Source organism: Choloepus didactylus, chromosome 25, assembly GCF_015220235.1.
Source record: "Choloepus didactylus isolate mChoDid1 chromosome 25, mChoDid1.pri, whole genome shotgun sequence".
Taxonomy (NCBI): domain Eukaryota; kingdom Metazoa; phylum Chordata; class Mammalia; order Pilosa; family Megalonychidae; genus Choloepus; species Choloepus didactylus.
The window spans coordinates 7,524,598-7,537,557 of NC_051331.1; the positions used below are offsets into that span (position 1 = coordinate 7,524,598).

Sequence of the window (12,960 nt, forward strand, 5' to 3'; positions counted from 1 at the left end):
CTGGCGTCGGGGGTGTTTGGCGTCCCCCGAGCACGGGGAAGAAATGTGACTAAGTGGCAGAGAATGCGCTTTCCCTTTTCCTCTCCCCTGCCTTCAGGCCGGGGAGTTGCGAAGCCTCTAAGAAACTTCTAAAACCACCCCCACGCCCCCATCTCTCCATCCCTTCTCATCAACACCTTTCCTCCCTGGGCCAGAGGTACTGAATTTGGGGCGCTGAGACCTCCCCACCCATTGCTACCGGCAGCCTTGCAGCACCTCCCGGGCAGGCCAGGGGGGGCAAGGATGGAAAAGTGGGGGAAAAAAGGTGTGCGCCCGAGCTAGCCCGAGCTAACCTGTCGGGGGAGGAAGTTGGGGTGCAGCTGAAACCCCCCTCCCTCCCCAGGCGTTCAGAGAAAGCGCCCAGGCGCATTGGATCCCTCTAAAGCAGGTCATAAACCCGACTTCTCATCATCCATGTTACTTGAATGAGCTTTCATGGTGTGAAGTCCTTTCCCTTTTCCACGTGCAGATGACTCAGCGGCTCCGGCTGTTCCGGGCGAGGTGACCCCGAGGCGTTGCACCCTGAACCCAGCAGCAACCCCCCAGCCCCCACCCAGCCATATTGATATCTCCTTTTCTCCTTTTTGCTGATTGTTTGGGTGATCTATTCTCCCTCTTAAATTTTTTTTTTTTATTTAAAGGAGTTTTACTTTTTTTTTTTTCCTTTAAAATTTTTTTAAATGCGTGAGACCAAGGCTACATGGTGGAATCAGGCTGTTTTTTTTTTTTTTTTTTTTTTTTTAAAAGGAGAGAGAAACATCCAGCCCGTGAAAGCTCCGCAGAGTTGGCAAGCCTTCCCTGCCCCGAACCGAGCTGGCGCTTGCGGGTTCCCTGGCAGAACCGGGCCCGGGGCATCTGGGATCCCCGGTGCTGAAAAAGGCGTTTTAGAAATGCCAGGAATTAGGGGGGTTTTAATAAAATAGCGTCTCATTTAGGAGCGCGATTTTTGCGCGCTGCCTCTATCGTCGGAGCCCGGGTCTGCCACGGCGAAGTCTGTAATCAGAGAAAAATACCAGCTTTGTTGAGGGTATTCTAGAATATATCATTGGCTAATGTGTGTGGGTTTTTTTTTTTTCCTTTCTCTTTTTAAATAATGCTAACCATCGGAATAATTAAAGAGTGAGAAATAACTCCTCTTCCCTCTTCTCACCACTCCGCGTTGTCTTTTTTCAGGGGGAAAACAGGCTTCTTTTTCGGCAGGGCGGGTTGGTTTTTGGATGCGGGCTTTTTTTTTTTTTCTCTTCTCACCCGTCTTTCCCTCCGCTGCGGTCTGATCCACAAATCCCCAAACTGGCACCAGCCGGGCCACTTGCGGCCGGCGCTCTGCTCCCCGAGTCTGAGCCTCGCTCTCCTTTTTTCCCCTTGCCTCTTCCTCCCACCCCTCTCCTGGGCCGTGACCCACCCTGGTTTGCACCTCAGCGATTTAAAAACAGAAAAGAAAGGAAGAAAGCAGCCGGGCACTGGGTAACCCCGTGCCAGCCGGGCGGCGTTTCCCAGGCGGTGGGCGAGGAGGGAGAGCCGGGATGTGGAGCGTGGGGGAAGCAAAGCCTCTCTGTCCAGGCTGCACCTCCGCCCCTTAAAAAACAGCAAGAATCAAGTAAGCTAGCATTTCTGCAGATAGTCTGCTCAGAGGGCTCAGATCCCTTGTCATATTTTAAATGAAACTGAACGGTTTTCTCCCCAGCCTCACGTGCACCATGGAAAGACACCCGTTTCTGGCAGCCCCCTGCCCTTTGGGAGGGGAGAGAGCTGCCCGTCGGGGCTGAGCCTGGGGACGGGCCCGAAGTCCAGATTTGGGGAGGGAAAGCAGGAGATGTCGGAATTGGGGAAGGGGCCCTTCCTTGGGTCCGGGCTCTGGGGCGGCTTCCCCCAGGTGGGGTGCTTGGAGGGAAAAGGAGCTTGGCTTCCCCGAGGCTTGGGGAAGATTCAGTTCCCTGTAAGAAAGGAAAGGAAAAATCGGGGCGGGAGGAGAAAAGGGGGTAGGGGCTCGAGCCCACGGACGCCAGCGGCTTTGCAAAGGGAGCGAGTCCTTTATTTGCTTCAGGTGTTTTTCATTAAACGCGTTCCTCTTATTTTCCTCGTTATTCGGTGCTTCAGACTTTTTGGGGCGAGCCCTCGCCTCGGTCTTTTTACATAAGCAGAAACTTTTTTTTTTTTTTCCTTCCACCCCTCCCTTTGGAGAGATACTGTGGGAGGTATTTTGCCTTCAGTGTTTTTCTCTTTCCTGCTTTTTTTTTTAAATTTAATTTTAAAATTATAAAGTAAATTTAGTGCGAGTGAAAGTGAGGGGGGGAGCCAGCCGGGGCGGGAGCCAGGCAAGGGGGAGGCAGGGCCCGGCCTTCCCTTCCCGTGGCGGCCCCACCCCGGGGACCCCAGGCCACCACCCCCAGGGCCATCTCTGCCGCCTTCCGTTCACCTCCCTGCAGGACTCCTCTGGGCGGGAACGGGTGCTGATTCTGCCTTTAGGGGGTTCCCTTGGCTTGCCCACCATGCAGGCCCTCGGGGAGCCTCCTTGATTCCCTCTGTTTGGCTTTCTGCTCTGGGTTCGCCAGGCTGCTGAGCCCACTGCCCAGTTCCAGGGGGGACAACTTGCCACCCCGTGCTTTGCAGTCACACGGATGCAGGAACGGCATGCTCTCTCTGGTAACACATGTCCAAGCCTAGGGGTTCGTGCTGGATGCCGCCGGTGTGGGCAGCAGCTATTTAAAAGGCACAGCAACCACGCGCACCCCAGAGCTGCAAAACCCCGGGCCTGTGCCGCGGGGCTGGAAACGCTCGGTTTCTGATCCCGGACGGGGTCACGTGGGCATGCTCACTGGGTGAAAACGTGTCAAGAGGCTCTCTTTATCCCCGCCATACTGCAGTTAAAGAGTTTATTTTAAAAAAAGCCCCCAACCAAACCAAAATCAAGTGACACTCCCTGTAGCCCAGCCTCAGAGGTAAAGAAAAGGCCGCATTACAAAACAATAATACTAATTTAAATTAAAAGGTGCTCTGGCCCTCTCTCAGGTCTCTCCACTCCTCTGCCCCCAGCAGTGGAGGGAAGGCTCGGAAAATTAGTGGGCCCACCAAAAAGCTTTCAGGCCCGGGGGTCACCGAGTCTTTCAGGCCTGTCCACGTGTGCAGAGGTTTGGAGACCCCAGCAGACGAGGTTCTACATGAACCACTGGAACATCTCAGGACCAAAGGCAAAGAAGTGGTAGAGGAGGTGACTTGCCAAGTTGCATTTTGCTGTCAACATCTGGAAAGCAAAAGTGCAGCTGTTTGCCCGCCTCCCACCCCCATTTACCACTTCTTCTTTTTTCCTGCATTCTTAAATTTTCTGTATGCTTCCCATCCAGACTTTGGTTTTCTGCACCCTTCAAACATTTCCCCGACTCTGCTTAAATCAGGTTGTCGGCTTGGGGCTTTTTGGAGAGATGTATATGTGTGTGTGTGTGTGTGTGTATGTATATATATATATCTTGCAGTTTGACAGTATAGTCTTCGGAGTGATTTATATTTGAACAGGCCCGCAGTCGGCTCGATGGAGGAGCCGCTCTTTTCCTCTCCGTCTTGCCCCGGCCACCCTCGCCCAGCTCCCTCCTTCCGCCGCTGCCCCTTCCAGGCAGGTACCCCGCTGCTTCTCCCTCCAGGGCCCTTCTGCGGTGTGTTTTTGTTTTCGGTTCGCCCCCCAAAAATATTTGAACCAAAAAGCCTCTCCTTTTTTTCCTCCACCCACAGCGAACTGAAAGGGCTAGTGAACCGTGATTCAACAGCGTGAGGGCGCCTCTTTTCTTCCTTAGCATTAATTAACTCAAGTTCGTTAGGACGTTGGGTCTGTCGCCCACAGTTTTCTCTTGTGTGCGTTGAATCGGGTCATGGAGGGGGACTTCCCGGGCAAACAGTTTGTGTGTTGGAGATGGAGGACGCAGAGGGGGAGAGAGGGCGAGAAAGGAAGGCAGCCGGGGAGGAGCGGAGCCGCGCGGGCCGGCCGAGGAGGGGGCCCGGGCCCAGGCTCATGCGCCCCCATGCCAGCCTCCGCGGGGGCTCCCCGGGCACTGGGCATTCTCGGGTTTCTTTGGCAGGGATCCCAACAATAAATATAATCAAAAAACAATGACTCCCCAAATTGTGCATTTCGGGGGAGGCTGCCTGCCTGGGCAGGGTCTGCCTAGCTCCCCCACCTCCCCATCCCTGGAGTGGTGAAAATTCCCAGAGCTTGTTGTCCTGCAGGGAAGCGGCTCCCTCCAGGCCGAGGGTGCCTGGGAGCGCGGGCTGGGTTGGGTGGGCACCCTGGCTCGGAGAAGCACCCCCCTCCACTGTCCCCCCACTTCCCTCCCTGAGCTGCCAAAGCAGGCGATGTGGCCACCAAGCCTCGTGGGGCTCCCCCAGAGGGGCCGGGCGGGCAGCCTCCCTTGGGATGTGCCACCACGCGCAGGAGGCCCGGCTGTTTGCTGGGAGCTGCGGTGGAGGGAAGGGGGGTGCCCTTCTCCCTGAGGACGCCCGAGCTTTCTGTGGGGCCTGGGCCTTGCTCCCGGTGATGCCTGCAGCGATTTTTAACCATTTTGCTGTTTGCTCTGGGCTGCTCTTGCCCTTCAGACATTGCCCTGGGGAGCTGGGCAGCTGGGTGCAGCCTTCAGCCAAACGTGGGGCTCTCTCCGGGCCTCCCTTTTTCGCCATATTTTCGGTTCTTCCCTAGAGAAAGTTGTGTAGCTGGCCTGCAGGGTTTTGTTTTGTTTTGTTTTTGCCTCCTCCTGGGCCTTGGCCACCGTGGACTGATGCTTTCCAGGCTCCCCACACTGCCCCTGCCCTGCCGTTCCGCCCACCAGCCAGAGGAGAGGGCTCCGGCCTTCCCAGCTCCTACTTGCATTTGGAGACACGAGGAAGTTTCGAGCTCAACCCGAAACCCAAGAGTAGGGTTTTTGTGTCCTGTTTCCTCTAGAGAATGAGGCAAAAGTGAACACTCTCTGGCAGCACTGGAGAGAACAGACAGGGTCGCCTCTCCAAATATACCCCGATTTCTTCCCCTGCTCTGCTGCGTGCCAGGAGGGTGAGGGGCAACGCGCCTGGTGGCGTTTGGAGCCAGAACGAGGCCGCCTGCTTGGCCGGGTCCCAGGCCAGCACTCCCGCTCCTGCTCTGCAGGCAGCAGGAGAAAGGGACGGCAGAAAGGGGGGTGCACCTTCCCGGAGAGCGGCAGAGCCCCGGCCCCCAGGGGCTGCAGGGCGAACCCATGCCACCCGCGCCCGGGGCCGCCGGCAGGGAGCGCGCGGCGCCGGCCTTCCCCGAGGCCCGAGCGCCAGCCCCGAACCCGCTTTGTCCAAATCCGCCGGTGCTTCGGCGCCGAGGACGCCTTCCCCGCGGCCCTGCCCTGCCTCCCGGGCAGCCGAGCCCCTGCGCGCCCCCGGAGAGGGAAGGCCCCAGCCAGCCACCCCGTTGCCGGTGGGCCGCGGGTCCCCAACCGCAGGCTCTCGCTCTCCGCGGCCTTGCACGAAGCCATCTCGGCCCCCCTCCGCTGCTGCAGAGGCCGCGCTGAATCATGCAAATCCCAGGAATCGGGACAGGAACCGGGATTCTCATTTGTTGGGGCCTTTGAAATCTCTTGTCTCCTCTTTCCATCCATCCAGTCTGCAGAGACACCAGAGCAAAGTGGATCAAATGGACACGGAAATACCTGATGATTTCGGTATAAGTTTTGTCACTTATTTGCACTGACCGTGTCTAGTTACTCTCATCAGTGACACGGAGCTACGTGGCCGGGATTTGGATGGATAAATCCAGGCTTGCCAGAAGAGCAGGAGCTGGGAAAATGGGAATTTTTTTTTTTTTTTTAAACCTAAAGAGACTTCCTAACAGAGGCCCCAGCTTGCAAGTTTCTCGTATTTCTAGGTGTTTCTTTATGGGCATTTATGGAGATACGAGAGAGTCAGGAAACCTGTCTCAAGCTGGGAGATGAATTTTGTTTTCTTGAAGAATTTTTAATATTATGTAGGTGACTGAGGTGCTTATGTATTTTCTTATTTGGCTCCAAATAACCCATAAGGCCTTTGTTAAATAAAAAGACCACTTTATGGAGTTTGGGAAATGAAGGTATTTTAGTTTCTCTGAGCAGAAGCAGTTGGTTTTCTTAGCTAGGTTTAAGAATTTTTTTTTTTTTTTGGCCCTTGCCCTTGAGCCCTTTTTTGTCTTTTATATTTGCTTCTTTTTTCCTCTCTGCTCTGTGTTCCCTTTGAGGGAAAGGCATCTTGTCCTTCTCTCTCTCTCTTCATTTTTGGGCCCAGCCCTGCTCTCACTCCAGAGTTTGTCTTACTCCTGTCTGCCTTTTTTTCTCCCCCTTTCTCTCCCTCTTTCCTGCTCCCTCTTTTTCTTTAGGGGCACATTTCTCTCACCAATGGCCGAAACCAGCCTGAGTATTTTAAAAATAATCCAGTGAAAACTGTTGCTGTTTTTATGAAAAAAAATTCTCCATACTCGACAATAAAAGAGAAAGGCCTTGCTCTTACAAAGACACACAAATTCCTTTCCACAAACCAAACGCCCTTGCGGATTTTCTGGCTTCTAGAATTTTCTTTGAAATGGTGGGAACTATCTTTTTCCCTATCCCCCCCACCCTTTTTTTTTTGCTCCCTCTCATCTTACTTAAATTTTCTTTTTTTTTTTTTTTGCTCACTCTTTTCAGCATCCCTGGCGTTCTTTCCCCTCGGCTGCTTTTTTCTCTCACTCCCCATTTTCCGCCTCTTCCGTGGCCTGGCTCGCTCCAGCCCCCCGAATCCTAGCACTTGCTGATGTGTTGGAGCTGGGGAGCCCGGAACGGCTGAGGGTTTTTTGTTTTTTGTTTTTTTTCCCTGCACCTTGGCTCTGGTCCTTCGGTGCAGGGAGGGAAGGGAGCAGGGTAGGAGGCTGGGGCGGCCTCGACTCCCGTCTTAACAAAAGGGGGACAGTCCCCTTTTGTCTGGGGCTCCCGAGGGCGTGTCCAGGCCGCCACCAGTGGAATGCAGGTGGAGGGGGCCACGGGGGCAGAGGGAGCCGGAAGCGTCTCTGATGGAAACTGAGCAGCTCTCCAAGGTGTGTGCTCACAGGAGGGAGAGTGTCAGAGACACCGAGACAGAGAGAGGGAGAGAGACACACCTCCCCGCCCTCACCCCCAGCCGGCCCCTCTGCGGGGACAGGGAGAAGGGAGAGTGCTACCTGGCTGCCTGGTACCTGGGAGTCGCCTGCTCACCTTCCAGGTTATGGCAGCTGCTGGAGGACAATGGGCAATTGTTCGCCCTTCCCGTTCTCCCCATGGAAAGGGCCTGTGGCTCCCCCTGTCCAGTATGTGGGAAGGGGTCACGTGGGGTGCTCTGGGGGGTCCCCAAAGCTCCAGGGAGCCCCCTTCCTTGCCACCTGCTTGCTCCTGACCCCCGATCCCTTGGCCCACTCTGCTCGACCTTTTGACCTCTCCCTCCAGAAGTCAATCCGGGCCTTCTCCTGCTTCCCTGACATCCACTCGTCCCCCTCCATCCCATCTGCGGGGCTGTCGTCCCTCCCCACTCCCCGCACCCAGGTGGACGGCCGGATTATTCAGAGTCACCCTGCTCCTGGTCTAATGTTTAAGAGATGGGAGACACGCCAGAATTTTCCAGGAGGCCAGTGTGCCATTTTCCACTCAGCGTCTAATATTTAATATAAATCGAGATTCTAGAAAAATACCCAAAGGCCAAATATAAACTCACCTGTAGATTTTTGGGGGTTTGTCTTTTTTTTTTTTTTTTAATTTTTGGGCCGCTTTATGGAGATATATTCACATACCATACAATCCATCCAAAGTGTACAGCAAATGGTTCACGGTATCATCACGTAGTTGTGCATTCTTCACCACAGTCAGTTTTGGAACATTTTCATTACTCCAAAAAACAAACAAAAAAAAAGCCCCCCAAAACCAACAACCCATACCCCTTATGCATTTATGGGCTTATCTTGACTGGAAGGTAAGATAGCTGCCTTGGCTGGAGAGGCAGGACTGGGGATCTCGGGTGGCGAAGCCAACATCTTAGGCTCCTTGGACCGAGGCTGGTTATTATCGTGACATCATTTATTGAGCCCGGAGAGCCCTGCCTGTCCCCTCCGACAAGACCCCTCTGGGTCAGCTTCCAGCCAGCCTCAGACCTGCCATTTAGGGGACGTGGGCTTGGGGTCCAGGTGGGGGGTAGCACCTTTTCCCATTTTCAGGGTCCACTTGGCTGTCCAGGTTGACGGGAGTATAGGGGGCCCCTATACTGGGTGGGGTGGATGGGGGCTTCCCGTGACTCAGTTTCCCCAAGCTCCATCCCCTTTCCCTGCCAGAGCCCTTTCCTTCCTGCGTGGTTAGCTGGCTGGCTTATTATGCCTTCCCAGCCACCTTGCACGGTGCAGTTGGAAGACGGTTGGGGTTCTTCCTCTGAATTGATTTTTTTTTTGGGGGGGGGGGACTAGCCAGGGGTCACGTGGAGTCAGCCTACCGGGGTGGGGGGTAAGGAGTGTCCAGTTTTGCGGCCGCCTCGTGCCCCCTACCCCCACCCCCGGGGCCGGCGGCCGCGTCCGGGGCTGCGTGGAGCGCTCGGCGGCGCAGGGCGCGCTGTGACAGGCGGCTATTTTAATACAACTGTCGCAGTTCCGCGAGCGAGCCGCCTCGCGTTGGCATCACCGCTGATGGAGCGTGCGTGGCTGGGTGTGGGCCCGGGGGTGGGTTGGGGGGGGAGAGCTGGTGGGGGGAGCTCGCCTGATTGGGTGTGTGTGTGTGGGGGGGCGTTGGGGAGGGACTCGAAGGGGCCGGCCGCCTCCGGGCGCGCGAGGTGTCCCCTGCCCTGGAAGTGCCGCTTGCATGGACACTTTTGCGCCCGCTCTTTCTTCTCCCGGCTTTCTATTCATAGCACCGCAGGCTCGCGTGCGCGGACCGCCAGGAAAACTTCCATTCGCCCCTGTGGGCTCTATAAAAAATAGAGAGAGAAAAATAGAACCAGAAAAAGGGAGCGTGCGGGGGCCTGGGAGAAAGACCGAAACCAAAACACGGAGAGAAGGCGCAGCTGCTTTCTCCAAGGCCTTCTGGGGCGCGCAAGCCCGCCCGCCCCGAGTCGCTCTTTTATTTATTTATCTTTCGGGCAAAAAAAAAAAAAAAAAATTCACGTTTTCCTTCATTTACCCCTCCCCCCTCCCCCCACCAAATTTGCAGGGTGGCCGCTGCCAAATGGACCAGAGTGGGAGCCTGGAATGAAAAATTCATAACTGCTGGACTTTGCTTGTTCATTAGACGTGAACTTGTCGATTGGGCAAATTGTTTTTGGTCTCCAACCGCCGGGGGCTCTCCCCACCCTCCCGGCTCGCCTGCTCCCTCCTCCCCTTGGATGCAGCCATTGGCTGCCCATGGATGTCTCTTTGCCAAATAGGTGGATCCTTCTCCCCCTCCCTCTCTCTCTCCCTCTCCCTTCCTCTCTCTCTTCCTCCCCCCTTTTTTTTACTGGCTTTGGCACAAGCAATTGGATGGGGATTGAGCATGAAAGGGGAGAGAGAGGGAGTTTGAGAGAGAGAAAAGAAGCAAAAAAAAAAAAAGAAAACCCAACCAGCACACACACACACGCAAATGCACACACACGCGTGCACACACATGGACACACATGCACACACCACGTCCTTCCTCTCTCTCTCTTCCTCTCCCTCCCTCCCTTGCTTCCCCTCTCTCTCTCTCTGTCTCTCTCTCCCTCTCTCTCACACTCTCTCTCTTGCACGCCTCTGCCAGCGACGGTCTGCAGCCGGTCAGAACTCGCCCTCTTCCCCGGGAATCTGCGAGCAAGCAAGCTCCCCCTTTTCCTCCAAACAGGCAGAGGGAGGCAGCGAGAAGTTTACACCCCTGTGCCGCTGCCAAAGCCGAAAGCCTTTTCCTTCAGCTGCTGCTTTTTCCCCTCCTGGTTTTTGTTTTTGTTTTTGCACGGGGAGGGGGCATAGGGTGTGTGTGTGGGGAGGGATCGTGGGAGGTTGGTTTTGATTTTTTAATTTTACATTTTTTTTTTTAACTGCAAGAGGATGCACAGGGGGAGAAATTGAAAAAAATGTTTTTTTTTTTTTTTTTTTGCTGGCTTTTGTTTACCTGGCGTGTGTGGTGGCAATTGGTTCACTCCTCTCTCTGTTTGCTCTCTGTTTTTTCCCAAAAAAAAAAAAAGATATATATATATAGATAAATAGATGGATGGATATATTAATTTCCCCCTTCTGTGTAATGGAGCGTGGGGGGGAGAGGAAGGGGAAGGGTTTGTGAATCCACCCAAGCCCAGCCCTTCTTCCCCAGACCACCAATAACCCCCTTTAAAACATTTACCTTCCTCTCCTGCTCCTCCTCCTCCCCCTCCCCCCACCCGCCCCCAACTCTCAACTCTGTTGAGTCCAGAATCTCAGAATCGGGCGTTGGGCTTTGCCGGGTGCTTCAGATCAATGGTAATTATTTAATCTTTTTCCAGTTTTATTTTGGTAAACAGAAATCCATTCTTATTTAAACTTCAAACAAGCCAACAAGCCAAAAAGGAAAAAAAAAAGAGAAAAAAAAGAATCAGCCCCCAGCCCAGCCCTCTGTCACCTGCCTGGAGAGAGGGTGAAGGGGTCCGTGGGAAGCTGGGGAAGGGGCCCGCGAGTGGACCCTCGGAGCTTTTAACCCTCACGTGGCCAAGACAACCCCCCCTCCTTATTATTTGAACTAACAAGAAGCGTTTTGTTTCTTTGACTGCGACTAACATCCGTTATCCCTGTCGACAACAATGCCGAAAATCACATATTGAGGCTTTAGATCGGATGGAAAAATTCTGGGGTGGATGTTCCAATTGGATCAGGAGGCGGAGGAGGAAAGAAAATGAAAACCGCCTGGGGCAGGGGGTGTTGGGGGGGGAGCCAAATCCGGCTCCTCTCGCGGATGTCATCTCCTCGCTTTCGGGGGGTGGGGGGCGGGTGGGGATGGTCGGGAGGTGGGGAGGGGTGGCGGCCCAGCCCGCCCGCTGTCCCGGACCGGGGAGGGCGCGCGGAGCCTGCGGGTTCGTGCGGGGCCGGCCGCGCGACGGCGACAGGGGCCGGGGCCGGCGGACCCGCGTCCCAGGCTGCGGCGCGAGCATGGAGCTGTCATGGGCCCGACAGAGCGTGGCGGGGTTACCGGCAGCGTGTGTGTGTGGACAGCAGTGTTCTCTGTGCGCGCGCGTGCGTGCGTGGCTGTGTGTGTGTGCAAGAGGGAGGGAGGGAAGAGGTGTGTGCACAGCTCTGGGTCCCTCTGTCTGGCTGCGGTGGCTGCGATGGGAGCAAGTGGCCGGGCCGAGCTGGCGGTGACCACACTTTTGTAGAACAATCGGAAGGGGAGATAATTTCATTTATTTAATTTTTTTTTTGGCGGGGTGGGGTTGGGGGGGGAGGAGGAAGAGACGGCGATCTTTCCTTGCGCGCCCCCCCGTTAACGCGTCTCCTCTCCTTCTCTCTTTCCCCCCTCGCCCCGCGCTCCCCGCCTCCCCGCCTCCCTCGCCCCGCATGCTCCCGGCTTGTCGCCTGCAGGATGAGTTCCACCCGTTCATCGAGGCGCTGCTGCCTCACGTCCGCGCCTTCTCCTACACCTGGTTCAACCTGCAGGCGCGGAAGCGCAAGTACTTCAAGAAGCACGAGAAGCGGATGTCCAAGGACGAAGAGCGCGCGGTGAAGGACGAGCTGCTGGGCGAGAAGGCCGAGATCAAGCAGAAGTGGGCGTCGCGGCTGCTGGCCAAGCTGCGCAAGGACATCCGGCCCGAGTTCCGCGAGGACTTCGTGCTGACCATCACGGGCAAGAAGCCGCCCTGCTGCGTGCTCTCCAACCCCGACCAGAAGGGCAAGATCCGGCGCATCGACTGCCTGCGCCAGGCCGACAAGGTGTGGCGCCTGGACCTGGTGATGGTCATCCTGTTCAAAGGCATCCCATTGGAAAGTACTGACGGGGAGAGGCTCTACAAGTCGCCCCAGTGCTCGAACCCCGGCCTGTGCGTCCAGCCGCATCACATTGGCGTCACGATCAAAGAACTGGACCTTTATCTGGCTTACTTTGTACACACGCCCGGTAGGTTCCTCTCCGCGCGGTGGCGGTTTGTGGTTTGCGCCTCCCCTCCCGGTTTGCTTCCAGCGGCCGGGCAGTTCCTTCTGGGTGTCAGAGTCCCTGATTTCGGGCCTAGCAGAGGGTGCGGTCGGGCTTCTGCGGGGAGGGGGAAGGCTGCTTGATGTGCGACGCTCCCCCCCTCTTTTTCCCCTCCTTCTCTTGTCCTGCACCCCCTGGTTTCTTCCTCTGCCTTGGCCAGCTTACGGGTTTGGTGCACCTCCATCTTTGGAGAGCTCCTCCGACCCGAAAGATGCCAGGGGGTTCTTGGGATGGAACCAGGGTGCCCCAGAATCAGTTGAGGTGCACAAAAAGAGAAAAAAAGCAGTCATTGCTGTTGGTTCAAATGAATCTGGAGAAATATCGGGGTGGGGGGAGCAGGTGCCGGCTCTCCTTCAGTTTTGCCTCCTGCTCCCGGTGTGAAGCTGTTTTGGTGCGAATGGGGTAGGTGGCAGTTCGGCAGAAAAGGGGTGCGAAAAAGCCATGGAGCTGAGAGTGAGTGAATAGAAGAGGGGAGAGAAAGCGGATGGGCAGTTTGGGGTCCCCCTCCCAGCCCTGAGACGACAAGGAAGCGATGCAATTTGGCCGGGATTTGGCTGTCAGAGAGCCCGAAGGTAATTTGCTTTCAGAGACAGAGAGAGTGACAAAAAGCAAGGGGTTTCTTGAACTCTTCCTTTGACTTGTGGTAGCTCCAAGTGGGGAGACCCCAGGGCAAGACGGGTGGCAGGGACGCGGCTCGCGGCCCAGTCAGTGCAGAGAGCGGCCTTCCGGTGCAAGAAACACACACACACACATGCAATTTTGCAAGAGTCCCTAGTTCTTTTATGCCGCAAGTAAT

At 55.7% G+C, this 12,960-nt stretch overlaps 1 protein-coding gene across 8 annotated transcripts in view; it reads left to right on the forward strand.

Annotated features, from left to right (window-relative positions):
* NFIX (nuclear factor I X) overlaps nucleotides 1–12,960 on the forward strand; it is an 84,386-nt gene that overhangs the window by 15,899 nt on the left and 55,527 nt on the right. For 4 of the 8 annotated variants that reach the window (XM_037818244.1, XM_037818249.1, XM_037818248.1 and 1 more), the window contains exons 1-2: nucleotides 11,125–11,202; nucleotides 11,558–12,089. In XM_037818244.1, the coding sequence (XP_037674172.1) occupies nucleotides 11,140–11,202; nucleotides 11,558–12,089 (595 nt within the window). In that variant the 5' untranslated portion in view covers nucleotides 11,125–11,139. Of the gene's footprint in view, nucleotides 1–10,402; nucleotides 10,466–11,095; nucleotides 11,203–11,533; nucleotides 12,090–12,960 lie in introns of those variants that run through there. The other 4 variants (XM_037818247.1, XM_037818245.1, XM_037818246.1 and 1 more) reach the window with 4 other exon arrangements.